At 35.7% G+C, this 14953-nt stretch overlaps 1 protein-coding gene and 1 long non-coding RNA gene across 3 annotated transcripts; both read right to left on the bottom strand.

Annotated features, from left to right (window-relative positions):
- Positions 1-974: 974 nt before the first annotated feature.
- Positions 975-14843, bottom strand: LOC132982250 (ubiquitin-conjugating enzyme E2 D3-like). 2 transcript variants are annotated; one of them, XM_061048614.1, is made up of 8 exons: positions 14474-14843; positions 6877-6940; positions 6698-6729; positions 5797-5874; positions 4996-5101; positions 4355-4448; positions 3472-3522; positions 975-1582 (listed from the first exon to the last, which is right to left on the bottom strand). In XM_061048614.1, the coding sequence occupies exons 1-7, from the start codon at positions 14495-14497 to the stop codon at positions 3474-3476; spliced, it is 447 nt and encodes a 148-aa protein (XP_060904597.1). In that variant the 5' UTR covers positions 14498-14843; the 3' UTR covers positions 975-1582; positions 3472-3473. The 2 variants fall into 2 exon arrangements, with proteins under 2 accessions (XP_060904597.1, XP_060904598.1); XM_061048615.1 differs by lacking the exon at positions 3472-3522 and having other exon boundaries at positions 14474-14841.
- Positions 1742-3465, bottom strand: LOC132982251 (uncharacterized). Its single transcript, XR_009674697.1, has 2 exons — positions 2250-3465; positions 1742-2216 (listed from the first exon to the last, which is right to left on the bottom strand). It is a non-coding gene; the product is annotated as an uncharacterized LOC132982251 (long non-coding RNA).
- Positions 14844-14953: the final 110 nt, after the last annotated feature.

Below are 14953 nucleotides of genomic sequence, written 5' to 3'. Positions count from 1 at the left end.
CAATGTGTTAAAAAAGTGAGGGAAATGCCTTAGCCCTCAAGGGGTTAACACAGCCATGGAATAAACATTTAAATCATACCATGTCACATTATTTTCTATAAAATCCTTCTTCTTTTTAGGAAGCACTAGAGTCGCCCTTGTTCGATATTTGAGAGGATACAAGTTTAGAACATTAAAGGCTTCACTTCTTATTTATGAAATTTTGTGAGAACTTTCAGAAGATTAGACTGAGTTTGGGCCTCTTAACAAATAATCAGATTTGTGAGGGATTATTTATCTACAGTATATTTGAAGAAAGTTTATTTTAAATTGACTCTCTAAAAAAACTGATAGAAATGAATTTCTCCATAACAAAGGAAATACTGATAAGTAATCTTATAACTTTTTACACTTTTCTTTTTTACTGCAGCACCTTAAAGCAATATTATACAGGTGTGCGGTTTGGTTGTAGAGACAACTTTTGACAGAAGATGGATTTTATTTTATGCAAGCCTGAGACGTAATTGTGTCAGTAGACTTCTGCCCCTGTAAAGCTGATACGACACTGATAACAGTACCGCCTAACGTTACATCACATCTGTCTTAATAAATATCTGCAAGGATGTACACTCTGCTTCTTCTCTTCTTAACTTCATCCGTCCTGTCCTCTTCCGTCTCAGCCATTGTATCAAACAGTATCGAGATAGTAAAAGTACCACCCATGTAAAGACTTTAGCACTAACACACAGGTGTGTTCACCTTTAGATTTTTAGTCTCTTTTTTCTTCCCTTTTTTTCCCACATCTATATTATTTTGTTGTTGTTTACTTTATTACTTTATTTTCTGGGGTTTTTTTTGTCTCGTTTGTCATGTGTGTCAACAGTTTGTCACACTATTGCACCAATATAAAAATATTTTTAAAATTATTTTCAGTCTCAAGCTGCAGACAAAAATACAAATAAGCAAAAAGAAAAAAGAAAAAAAACAGTGGAAACTGCAATTTGTTCAACTTTATTGAGAAAAGAAAACATCACAGAGCTATTAGTTGATCAATCAGCCATTGAGAGCTTTGAGTTTCATCTTCAGTGCAAAAAGAGGAGAACAGTGTGTGGATGATGGATGAACTAACGGCTCTCTCGTCTAAAAACAAAAAAACAACAAGAAAAACTGAATAAAACCAAAAAGCTGTCTTCTTTTAATTTCTTTAAAAATTGGACAGATCTCAGCAGCACATGAACCAATCACTGACATGCATTAAATTATTCTCATTATTTATTGTAACAGTTCTCCGTCCGCTCAGGTCTGACTGAGTCCTCTTCGGTTTGTGTGTTTTTTTTTTTGTTTTCTTTTTTTCAGTTGGCACATTCACAGCTCAGAGTCCTCGGCCCTCATTTTGTTTAATTTATTATCTTTTGAGAAAGCAGGAAAAGGGCAAATAAAGAATTTAAAAGCGTTTAAAGGTGAGGAAGAGGACGAACAGAAACATGAACAAATTGCTGTTATTGGCTGATGAGGAGGAGGAGAAAATCAAAGAGTTTGTTCCAGCAGTGAGGACCATCACATGGCGTATTTCTGAGTCCATTCCTGAGCTGTCCTGTTGTACCTGCACAGACAAACACACACACAGAGGTGAGTTAGCTGGGTCAGCAGGTGAACAGAGAGCAGGACGATGCCATGCCTGAAAACACACACACGCTCAGTGCTGAAAACACACATTTCACAATCAGGAAACAGACACCTTGTTAACATCACTGTGTTGAGGTTCAGTTTGTAAGTGCTCTGTCAACTCTCCCTTTCTAAATAAAGGCTTTTTAATCTAAACTTAATAATCGCCGTGTGATTGTTTGCAGTTCATTTTCAGCTAGTGCAGAGGATAATTTGTCGGATTGAAAACATTTTTTTAAAGGCACAACTATGTTAACATTCAGCAGGAGTGATAACACCACAACAATTTTTTAAGAGGTTCATATAACCGAAGAATATTTAACAGATACTGCCATCTGCTGGTCCTTTATTGAATCACACTAAACCTCTTGCAAAGACTTTTGGCCTCTGAATTCAAAGGTATTAAAGTTTTGAAAAGCACATCACAAAGCTTTCACAATCATCATTTAAGGATTTAATTATCTCAGACATGTTCAAAATACACACTTTATCCCTTCACTGCTGCCAGCTTTAACCCCAAACCAAACCCTGATCTCCTCTGCCCCAAGGAAGTTCTTTAATTCTATTAAACCCTCAACATGTTTTTAATGTTGATTGGCTTTGACTGCATTGACATCCATTTTCTTTTTCAACCTTACGATGTTTGTGGTCAGTCCGTCGATTTTTCACTTTGCTCTATTAACACAATCACATTAAAAAATATATATCAGCACCAGCTTTGAAGACGCGTTTGAGTACAATACGTGTCACTGAATTGTACTGAGCTACAACATTGCATCAAATGGAAAAACTGTCAAGTACAAGTATGTTTTATTTGAACTTCAGTAGGGTCCATGGGTAGAATTTCACTGTCCTGTGTGATCAGTTGTGGTGTAAAGCCAACACCAAACACTACGTGTAAACTAGTTCATTTGTAGCTTAGGTTGTGTCATTGTTTGGTTACCTCAGAAACGTAAGGTTTATCTTTACTAGTAGAGCGTTACGTCCAAACTAATTAAAATATTGTTTCAGAAATGATGTTTTAACTTGATGTGACCAAACAGTGAGAAGCATTTTTCTTAATGCAGAGTTTGTTGTGTGTTTACTCTTGTGTTGTATTGTCTCCAAACAGACAGCTAGTGTAATATAACTACAGAACAATCTACTGAATCCAGCGGTGAAATCGTCAACTAAAACATAAGATCATTTAACAGCGTTTCATTATTGGACATATGAAATGATCTCTGCTCATGGAAAACTAAAGCAGGAGTAAAATCAAAGTCCTCATACATTTCTGAAGGATGTAATCTATCATGGTGAACACACTGCGGACGCCAAGCAGCTGGTCAACCCCTCAGCTCCTCCTCTTCCTCCAAGTTATCCCACCCTTCAAAACCATCACCATGACAACTGTTTTTTCAGAGGACTTCACATCTACTAGGAGCTAAGTGTAAGATTTGGTTCAACACCTTGAATGTTAGTAGAGCGTAAACTCCGTCCTAAATAAGAAAACATGTTCAAACTAGACTACCTTTTCTACTTACACAGAGCTGCTGCAACCCAGTGCAGGTTCTTTTTCACCATTGATCACTGGTTTCAAACATTTCTTAAACATGTTCACAGTCAAAAGTAGTCTCTGTATTTGTGATTTATTTGTTGATGAACAGCAGTCAGGATTGTAAAAGGTTTTCTACATTTTAGTCAAACACTACAACATCAAACAGCAGCAGTTCTTCACAGGAGCTCAGACTGTGACTTCATATTTGGAGCCATGCTTTGCATCAACGTGCTTCAGTTTTATATCCACATGTTGCTGACAGAATATCCAGCAGGCAGCTGAGCTCTTACCCTCACAGCATGGCATATTTCTCTGTCCACTCCCTGGCTAGTCTGTTATACCTGAGACCAACCGGCAGGACAAGTTCACAGGTTAGAAACCCCCCTACTACAACTGATGTGAAGCTATTTATACTTTCAAGTTTTACAGATAAAAACTTTAAAAAATAAAACTTGTTAATTTCAAGAATTCTGCAACAGATCTGAGGCTTAAGATTTGTGTCCAAACATCAGAGGAAGGGGGAGGAGGAGGAGGAGGAAGGAAAAGATAAGGAGAAGATGAAGGACAGGGAGAAGAGGGAGGAGGAGAAACAAAGAAGGGTGGGGAAAATAATAAGAAAACAGGAGCAGAAAAGAAGAAAAGGAGTTAAAGAAGCAGACGGAAGACTGAGGAGGAATAAATATGGAAAAGGAGATTCAGAGAGAGAAGAAAAAAAAGGTAGAGCCCAAAGAATAAGATATTGAGAAACGGTCCAGAGTGTTATAAATCCTCCTGTAAACTAGGATGTTTTTTTATTTTATCCTCTTTTAATCTGGGAAACATTGAGTAACATCAAACACTGGCGAAGGAAAAAGTCGGCACTGTTAGGTTCAGGGAAAAATCCCTGTTATTTCATAATCGCTGTATAGATCAGGTTTCTGTTTTTATTTTTAAGATAGCTACGGAAGACGATAAGGGCTACTGAAAAAAAGATTTTTGTTAGTTCAGACTTTTCACTCAGAATTCTGAGAAATAATATATAGAACTAAAAAAAATTCTTCCCAGCGGCCCTAATCATTGTGAGGTCTATTGTTGTTGTTTTTTAAATAATGAACTCACTTGGTGGGGTCTGTTAAGTAGATTCATATTTTTTATGGGTTTTGTAGTTTTTATATTTTAAAAACATGAACTCACTTGGTGGGGTCTGTTTTGTAGATGCGGGCGATCTCTGGCACTAGCGGGTCGTCAGGGTTCGGGTCACATAACAGAGAACAAATGGACAAAAGGACTGTGGAGAGAACAGAAGGTCCACTGTTAAGCAACTCTTTTTCTTTCTTTTTTTTTTACAGCATACCAACATATCAAGCTGTATTTTCACAAGTTTGATTGATTTAATCTTATGTCTACCATCAGTCAGCTTAGAGTGTTTTAGTTTATTACATATGTGTAAATTCCTGCACATTTGATTATGTAACTAATAAAAATCTGTGATAAATTTACTTCTTCAGTTTCTGAAAGATGAAATGAAGCCATAAAATCATTTCTCCAGCAGCACCATCTAGTGGTTGTTAGCTGACAATGAGATTTCTTAATACATAACCCAACACAGTAGCGAATGATGAAAGGTCTAACACAACATGAGGATTGAAGTGCACATTTTAAATCAGACTGAATAGTTGGAATTTGCCTTTTAAGTACAAAACAAACCAAAAGACTAATGTCAATCTCAGGAACATATTGATGGAACAATTAAAAAGAGAACTTTGTCAAACATCTGCAGTTAAATGAGGTTAAATTCTGAATTATCTTTACCCCACACACAGTGTATTTCTTACCTTTAGAGATAGTTAATGCTGGAGACCACTGTGATCTCAATATATCCAAGCAGATGCTGCCATTACTGTTAATATTTGGGTGATAAATTCTTGTTGTGAAGGCGACCTGATGGAAGACAAGAACACGACTGGTTTATGGCAGAGTTCACTCGACATGTTACAGCTTCTTTCTTTATTTCCAGAAACAGCGCAACAGTTTAAATGTATAACAATAAAAAAAAGTTGTTAGTATCAAACTGACACCTAAATATGATCTTAAAGACTAAATCTATCTGAAACCTGAGGATAGGAGACATTCTAATAAAGTTTATCAGGTCACCATGCTAGATAGATTACAGTATATTAATAACCTTATTTATATAGCACTTTAAACGCCAGAGTTTATAAAGTGCTTTGACAAACAAAGCAAAAAATCACGGATTGGTAATACACTAGAAGTTGAACACGGCTGACAGAAGTTTGGGACAACATGTGGGGAACACTAGACAGGAAGAAAAGCCAAGAGGACACTAAAATGAAAAACATAACGGAGAGGAGGGGAACTAAAAACTAAAAACAGCAACGAGAGGAAAAAAGAAGAACAATCTAAGAATAACTAAAGCGAATTAGAAAAGCAAAAAAAAGCAATAATGAAGTGAAAAGATCTGTGTGTAAGATAAAATTATAGAACTATCTTTATTAATTTCTTAAAAGATGACAGTGAAATAGTCAAACACAAGATAAAATTGTTTAAACTTGAAATAAATACAAACAACATTTAGGTTAAAAGTACTCTGTTCAGGAGATGTTACGAGTACTGACCTTGGGTGGTTTGAAGGGATAATCTGTAGGGAAATGTATAGTCAGGAAAAAAACTCCGCCCTGATAGGGACTGTCAGGCTGCAGGTAACACACAGAGAGGACACGGGTTAGAAATGTACTTTTATTTACACTCATGACTACAGATGAAATGTCATAACTGTTTTAGAACAAGAGGAGACTCAAATGATGGTTTCAATTAGCTTCTTTGAAATGTAACTTCCTAAGAAAGCTGCTTTTGTTTAATGTTACTGCTCGTGGCCACATGGTGCCATCTGTATAGTTTATGATCATTTACTTGATTAGGTACGTCTGTTCAGTCTAATGAATGAACAGCTCCGCTATGAATCCTTCTTTTTAGAGTGTTTGTAATAGGTGTTGAGACATGCTAGAAAGGTGATCATTCTATTTCATGTTTATTACTTAGGTTGCAGTGACTCTATTTAGTTCTCTCTCTCTCTTTAGGTTGAAAATACAACTGATTATGTACTATCGAACATAAAACTAAAGGATATTGTATCGTTTTAAAACATGTGGTATTTTAAAGTATCAAAGTATCGAATATTTTCACCATACTGTATGTGATATATTTAAATGTAGATCCTGTGGGAAACACTGATCTCTGTGATCCAAGGTTCACTCAGGCCCAGTGTGAAAAGCTATGTTTGTTAGGATCATGGTGATGGGAATTTGGTGTGATTTTTGTGATAATCAGAATAAAACTCAGGTACGTGTCGTTGAGATTCTTACTGTGATATACACTACAGACAAGCAGAATAATTTGCCATTACAGTTATAAATGGAATTCCCATGCTGTTTCCTCTCTGGTTGGATTTGTTTTCTGAATATGTCATAGTGTATTTATTCTTCAGAAACATCAATGTAAGAGCAGTTGGATACTTACCGGCCCCATAATAGTAGCTTGCCAATGAAACACTGAAAAATAATAATAATAATAATAATAAAAAAACAGGTTGTTAATAAATCATACTTAGTCTTTGTCAGGTCTGAATAAACAGACAGACAAGGTGACAGTGTGGTCATGTCTTTGTTTATATTGGTGGTTTAAATAACTCATCTTACTGTCTTCACCGACGGGCCCGGCAGAGCACTGAGCAGGAGGATCTCTGGACAGATCGGTTAATTCCTGAAAACACAGGAAGAAGACAAAGAGGACTCACAATTAGAAAACATATGAAAATTTATGAAAGGAAATTAAAAACAATGTATGTGTTCTGATCAGCATCCCCTTCAAAAAGGTTGAATTCCAAGTAGTAAGGGAAATAAGAAGTTACATCACAACTTTTTGATTATTTGAATCATTTTCATCAGTCTTTTCCTGTCTGGAGGTTTTTTTGTGTTTATACAAATCATTTGTGATGCGCGTCAGGTGTGTCAGCTGTGGTTGTGTGTTTTGCATTTTGTTCAGATGGTCTGTTTCCTGTTTGTGACACACTTAGCTACTTCCTTCAACAGCTCTGAACTAACTGAACTATCTGACTGTAGAAAGGGAAAAAATCATCACCGACTACTATCACAAACACCTGTTAAAGTTTTGAAGACAGTGAAGCTTTCACTAACCTCAGTTTTCAGTCAAGGTGCATATTTATGGATAGAGTTGGCAAGACTAACCAAAATGCAGGGCCAATTACTTAGTTTTGGGATTAGATTACAGAGTTTCAATAGAGAACGAGAACTTTAAATTAGCAAAAATAGTATTGAATCTATGCAGTATTTCCTCTAAACAACATTTCTTTTCAGCAGTCATGCTGTTGTCAGTGTCCTGTGAGAACAACAATAGAACTGCAAGTCAAAATAGCTGAAACTTTTGGGGTTTTCTATGGTTTGTGAAAGAAGGGGGCATAAAACATTTGACAAGGGATTTCCTCAATGACCAAACTGGACCATACTTAGACCATGAAAAAATATGACTGGTATTTTTGTTTAAGCTGTAACAAAGCAACTCAACTAAATTAATAATAAAATATGTATGGTACTAGAAAATGTGATGCTAGTGTCCTATGTTAAAACACAAACGATAGATAATATCATGTTGGTGTGTTGTTGGTTTTTTACAGATGAAATTCACAGGTTTTATTATTTCAATATGAAGAACATCAAGAAAATCCAGTCCAGCTGAATAAAAGACCATCATGCAGATACTATCGAGATCACACGTGGCCAACACATGTTCAATCCGTCAAAACGCCTTAGCTGCTGTCTGTTCATCACTGGTCAATAAAATAACCAAGATTTTCAAGCTTTAAAACATGTGGTGTAGAAAAGTATGTGAAATATTGAAAATGTTGAAAGTCTTGGTAGGAATTCAGAAGTTGTTTGGTAAAAAAAAATACAGTGCGAAAGGAAAAGCTTCCTTTAAGCAACGTGCAGTGGTGAAAATATTCAAAATATACCATACATTTATATTGAAATCCAGTTTTTGTAGGTTTTTTAGGTTATACAATGACTATAAAAAACAAGTCCAACTCTCTTTTTGAACCGTCTTTAAACTGGATCGACCAGGGTATGAGAGGTATCAAAGGACTGACTGATCACACAGGGGGTTAACTTTTTGTTGTGTTGACTTGAGATTAAGTGGATGACAACATGTAGGACACAAACAGTCCCACATTTGTCACCCTCATGATCACGGCAGGACCAATAAATCTGATATGATACAAACACAACATACATGTGAAAGATGAAGAGGATGAAGACATAAAGAAGTTCTGTTTGAGCCAGTGAATGAGGGACAAAACAAAGTAGAAGTGGAAGTGAGAGGATTTTGCAGAAGTAGTTTATGCAACAACATAAAAGTCGAGCAACAAGAGCTGAAATATGCAGACAGAGAAGTCTAGAGCTGAGATAACTTCTGACCAGTTCAACATAAATAAATACATATAAATCTGACTGACCTCTTGTTGTGGATGTTGTACTTTTATTTAAAAAAAAAAAAGGCCATGTCTCTCTCTGACCTTTGTGCCGTCTGTATGTATGATGCAGTTTTTATCCAACATGTCAGAACTTGAAAATAGTCGACCCACTAACCGAGGAGGTCAGTGTTGTCAGGTTTCACGTTGGCAGGCTCTGAATCAAACTTTAAATAAAGACTTTGTCTCTATCAGATCAGCTCAGACACAATCCTTAAGAGTACTTGAAGACTTGAAGAGGAATATATATGTGCTAACCTGACCTAACCTTTTATACTGCTTCACTTGTAAAAAAAAACAGGTTTGTCCTGCTGCTGGGAAATGTTTTAATCTTGTAATCCTGTTTACGTTAAAGATTTCACTCTAAGAAATAAGAGTGGCTTTAAAATCTAAATCTAGCCATTGTTTTGACCTGTGACCAAAAATAGGACGAAACAAAATATGTGTAAGGCTAGATTCAAGCTTGAGACGGACTTTTACTTCACGTTCCTATGGAATAGCTTAAATGATAATACTACAGTCAGTGCGCCAAATATTTAGGCGGTTGTTTATAAAGATCCCATATTATACTAATTTTCACTTTCCATGTTGTCAGTAGTGAATTTTAAATTGTAGCTTTACATGATTTGCAGCTAAAAGGAACCTCCTTATTCTATCTTATACTGGGGTCAGTAAAAACCCTTATTTCATCCTCTGCCAGTACAGTTTGTTCCAGCCTTCCTATGGGACAAACATGCAACAACAAATGTGTTTGTTTTCTTTCTTTGGTTGTGTTTTTGCTTTGAACTTCCATGAGATAACACTACATTTCTTTGATGAATAGTAAGGTGTCCTTGGGGCGTCACCAAGCAGCAACCTCTGTTGTTGAAGCCAATGCGGAAATGCAAAAGACTGCAGTTCCGCAAGTGTCCGCTTGAGGTTGGTTCAAAGAGACCTGGAAGTCACATCCACACCCCACTCAAAAATAACTGTTTTTACAGCAGAAATTAAAATGTTTACAGCCCAGTACAAAGAAAGGTTTGGGTCTGATTAGTCATGCACGCTCTGGAATAGTTCTTGTGCATACTATGAAATATAACCTGCAGGCACCACTGCATCAGTGCATTAAAACATTGGTTAGCATTCAATTTTATTTTAGAAGGTATTTCATATCTGACCTTAGGAACACAGACAATCGCACATTATTTTGAGTATAAATTCATCAGTTGAGTCACTTACAAAACAAAGGGCTAAATATAGATAAATAAATAGTTTTATCTTTCTTTACTATTAAAAATGACTTCTTTTTTTTGCATCAACTGTTAACATCAAAAATGTTTTAACAATGAATAGCAAATCAATGATACTGGTCTGTTAAAAATTCAAAACAAAGCAAAAACTGCACATCACAAGTTGCCAGGAATCAGGAATTCTCTTTCTGTTTTATGGCATTCATGTCACTTATTAATCAAGGATTTTTTTTAATTCTAAGGTGTTTCTGCTGGTTTGGATTCGCTCTTTCTTCTGTTTCTTACAGTAAACTGCATGTATGCGTTTTGGACTGCATGTATAAATTTGAGGCCTTACGTTTGCCTTTTTTTACATTATATATTTATTTGTTTTGTGGAAAAATATTAAAAAGACATATCAATCATTTAATTAATGAAACCAGGGCTCTCCATTAGTCCAAATAAATAGTCCAAAGACCGACATTTTATTTTGAAGGCCAGCCTTTGTGTAGCTGAGACTTGAACGCAGCACAAGAAACAGACTGAGACACACGGTCAGTACTGATGTGTAAGCAAAAGATCTATTTTTACTCTGGACAGCAGAGTTAGAGAGATCGGGATATAGCAGTGCTGCTTATAGAACGACAGGTTTGTGTTTCAGGCCTTGCAGGTCTCCCTGCAGCGACACTGGGCCTGAGTGTGTGTCTGTGTGTTTGTGTGTTGGTATGTGACATACAGGCTCTGAACGGCTCATCTTTCAGGTTTGGCTGAGTTTAGGAGGCGAGAAAACGGGCAGGAATTCAGAGAGTGACTGTGACAGAAGCAGCTGAGAGGATAGAGACTAACCTGAGTTTTAATACCCATATTATTGGTGACATTTAACAAAATATTATTTTAAGTTACAATTGACACACTACAAGGTAAACTGAAATCTACTTGTTCATCTTTTCAACCTGAAATAACTGTTTTTATTCCTATTTATACATTAGTTTTGTCGTGTAAATAAAAAAATGAATTTAAATTTACCTGAGTTTTTACCACAGTGTAAGTGAAGCAGTGAGTAAAAAGGTTTTGTAATGTAGTTTTGGCTCGTCAATTTAAAACCTGTCTACTTTGGGTATCAAACTGCTGTCTGGGTACATTTAAAAAAATAAAAAAAAAAAGATGTTGAAAGTCTCTGTTTGGTCATAGATCCAAAGTGGATCAGATTACTAAACTGAAGTTGTGCACCTCATTCACAGGTAAACTTCTCTGACTTCTTCTGAGAAAAGGTTTGCCAGTTTGACCTTCATTTTGACATTAGAGTTATTTGACCTCAAACCCCACTTTGTCTCCAATTAATAACTTCAACTCACTGATGATTATTTAGTATGACCACATACTTCAAATGTAGTTGTCATCAGCCTGGGTAAACTTGCACAACACTCACTGAGAATGCATGGGGTAGAAAGAAAATCATATTGAACTTATTCATAGAAAATACGATTTAAATATCACGATTAGTGGGACTTTTTTTTTCCCCAACACAATTGTTGCTATAACTGAAAATATGATTCAAAATCCTGATGATGTGACATTTGACATGGTCAGAAACGAACAAGTTTTCTTACATCTGGAGAACATTTATCAAAAGACTGTAGCTTCTGGACATTGCATTTGGCTGTATTGCAATATTTCTAAAAACATTGAGAAATTCTGAATATAACTTTAACGTTATTATTCTTTGATTTCATGTTTGCTTTTTTTTAAATCATACAAGTATTCTTGGCAGCTTTCATCAGGCTGAGTTTAGCAACACAAAACTTCACTGAACTTTGTGAACAAAATCTGACAAAAAGCCTCTTATGGTTCTATAATGGTTCTGCAAACTGGAACACTGGCAAATTATCAATAAGGAAACTACATATTTTTGCAATTTCTCTGGGTAAAATCTTGCAGTCATGCAAAAACTGTACAGCTCTTTTATTATTATTATTTTTAAACGCATGTATTCTTAATACTGTATTTAACACTAACTCTATTGGCAAGAAACATATTCCTGTGATGATTCTGTAAACGTACTTTTTGGAAATGTAATCCCGACGACTCAAAAAATATAAACACATCATTGAGCTGTTCTTTAAACCTATAGACTTTGCTGTCAGTTTCTTGTTGCAGATTTAACAACTCGTTCTGTGTTCCTTTCCTTACGTTAGTTTTTGCTATCAACCAACTACAGTTGTAACGGTACCAGATTTTTAAACTTCCTATGATTCAAGTAAGATTTAAACAATATTGATAACCATTTTGATACAATGTCAACAAAAATAGAAGTCTTGGGCACCAAATATGGGGCAATTTCTTGTTTTAAATGATCAAAATATGCGAGCTGAAGTACTTTTTTTATAATACTTCTCAATACTATTGATAATTAAGGTAACAGAGATTGTATCATATTAAAAAAACACCTAATAACAAAAAGTAATTAAATGTCGACAGCCTTACTGCAAACCCCTAAAAAAGAACACTACATAGTAAGCTAAATATAAACGATTAAATTGTTTTGATAAGATTCATAGTTGTGGTTGTCTACTTTTAGATCTAATACAATTTAAAATATTAGTTAAACTCTGATTTAATTTTGTCAAAATATTCAATACTTGTTTATATCAGGTGTATTAAAACAATACAATCTCTGTTATTATAGGGCTGAAGCTTTTAAGAAACGATATCGATATCTGTTCTTATGGATCGGTTAACTGCTCTGCAGGTAAACTCCTGCATATGTCGAAATTGCATAAAAACATTGTTTTTTGTGTGCAATTCAGTCATTGAAAACAAAAAAGGAAAACAATAAATGACCCAGTATCATGTATAGGACTTATTTTTGTTGTTCTCGTTAGGTTTCACTTGCGTCATATTACATTTTAAACTTCTGGTATGTGGCAAGTGACAACCCTACTTTGTTTTAAACAACAGCTTGTGTAAGGACACAATTTACTTCCCAAATGTGTCTCTTTAACTGTTTAACAAAAACTATTCAGCAGAGTGCGGTGTCTGGCTGTATTGATTTATATAGTGTTTTATATCAATTCAAATCTTAACATTACTGTATTGTCTTTTTTATCCTGCGACAATTTTAAATATTTTCCTCTCATGTATTTATTTTAATATCTTGTTGCTTTTATGTGTCGTATTGTATTTTATTTTATTTTTATACATATTTTTTTTAATTCTTATTGGTGTGCATTAGTCTCTCAATGATTTTATAAACTACTTTTTGTCAACAACTTTTCTGCACTCTTGTTAAGCACTTTGAACTGCAATTTAATTTGTATGAAAGGTGATATATAAATAAAGTCTCGTATTGATCTCGCTAGATTTTACTTGCGTCATATTAAATTTTAAACTTCTGGTATGTGGCAAGTGACAACCCTACTTTGTTTTAGACAACAGCTTGTGTAATAGAATAGAATAGAATAGAATTACTTCATTGATCCCAAACTGGGAAATTGTGGCGTTACAGCAGCAGGTTATCCAACACACAATATGAGTAAAAAACACAATGTTAGCAAATCTAAACACAATATAATATTAAATACAAAGTAAATAAGCACTAAAAATATAAAAACTAAGAATGTGAATATATACAACCAGGATTTAACTAAGCATTACTAGTCTTAAATAGGAAGATTAAATATAAATTTGCAAAAACAGAGTTGTAAATGGACAGTATTGACACAAGTTAAAGTGCATGAGTGTAGACATATTATAAGCAGAAACTATACAATATAACGGTGAGTAGACAGCCAAATGAAGTGAACATGAGTGCAGGGATAATTAGTAAATTTAACATGTGCAGAACAGATTACAGTATGGAGAGACAGATATTATCAGGACACAATTTACTTCCCAAATGTGTATCTTTAACTGTTTAACAAAAACTATTCAGCAGAGTGCGGTGTCTGGCTGTATTGATTTGATTTTGATGCAAATCCTGTCAGTGACACCAGAGTAAAAATCACACCTAATAAACCTGAAGTATGTGGTGAAAATCAAAGTTAATCAGGGTGAACTTGGAAGAAAGTTCAGGATAAAAATAGCTGAGAGTGAAGTGAAAACATAAAACTTGAACATGGACTGAATACAAGTCTGTGTTGGTAAACAAACTGCAGCTATCACAGTTATTTAAATCTCAAAGGGTCAGAAGGAAAGTACACAACACTTCAGTTTAAAGGCCTGTTTGACAACCAGGCTAAAGCTAAACTGAGCCATTGTTTTATTGTGCAGACCCTACACGGGAGAGGAGGGGGGAACACAGAAACACAGAAACCAGCCATTAACAGGGAACACACATATTACATTTAAACCAAAACTGAAACTGTACAGCACCTCTCAGCGGAATTTTAACGGTTTTTTTAGTCAATTGTTGTGTCACTCAAAGCAGCTGGTTCACAAGCTAACGCCGCTAGCTGTCAGGATATGGCTAACAAACATCAGCTATAAACAACAAACCTTTAGACTTCTGTCGTCATTAGATGTTTAGAGATTATAGTTAATTACCTTGCTGATTCGTTTTAAAGCCATTGTGTCGGCGTGACGGGACCGGCTGTCGAGGAGGAGGAGAAGGAGGAGGAGGAGGAGGAAGAGGAGGAGGGCAGGCCAGCTAGGTGACGCTAACTAACTAGCATCTAGGACTTTGCTAGCTTTTGTAGTTCAGCTCGATGCGTTAAGGTAGATAGCTGTGCGAGCACATACGCCGGTTAAACTTCTTTAAAATCTCGTCTTTTCTTCGATTGTAGCTCAATGTGGAGGCTAACTTCTCAGCAAGTCAGCCCGGACTTCAGGCTGACACACGACTAACGGACCGGACCGACCGCAACGGCTCAAAATGTCTTCCCGTTTCACACAGAGCAGCTGTCAGAGGACCGGGAGCAGGACGTCTCACTCCGATTCGATTTCAAAGCACCGCAGAACACCCAAAAACAACATGGTGGCAGGAAACACGACCGACTTGTAGTTCCACTGTGAAAAAATATTAAA

Source organism: Labrus mixtus, chromosome 10 (genome assembly GCF_963584025.1).
Source record: "Labrus mixtus chromosome 10, fLabMix1.1, whole genome shotgun sequence".
NCBI classification, from domain to species: domain Eukaryota; kingdom Metazoa; phylum Chordata; class Actinopteri; order Labriformes; family Labridae; genus Labrus; species Labrus mixtus.
The sequence above is the reverse complement of the archived record's forward strand: the minus strand, read 5'-3'. Positions and strand labels throughout refer to the sequence as shown.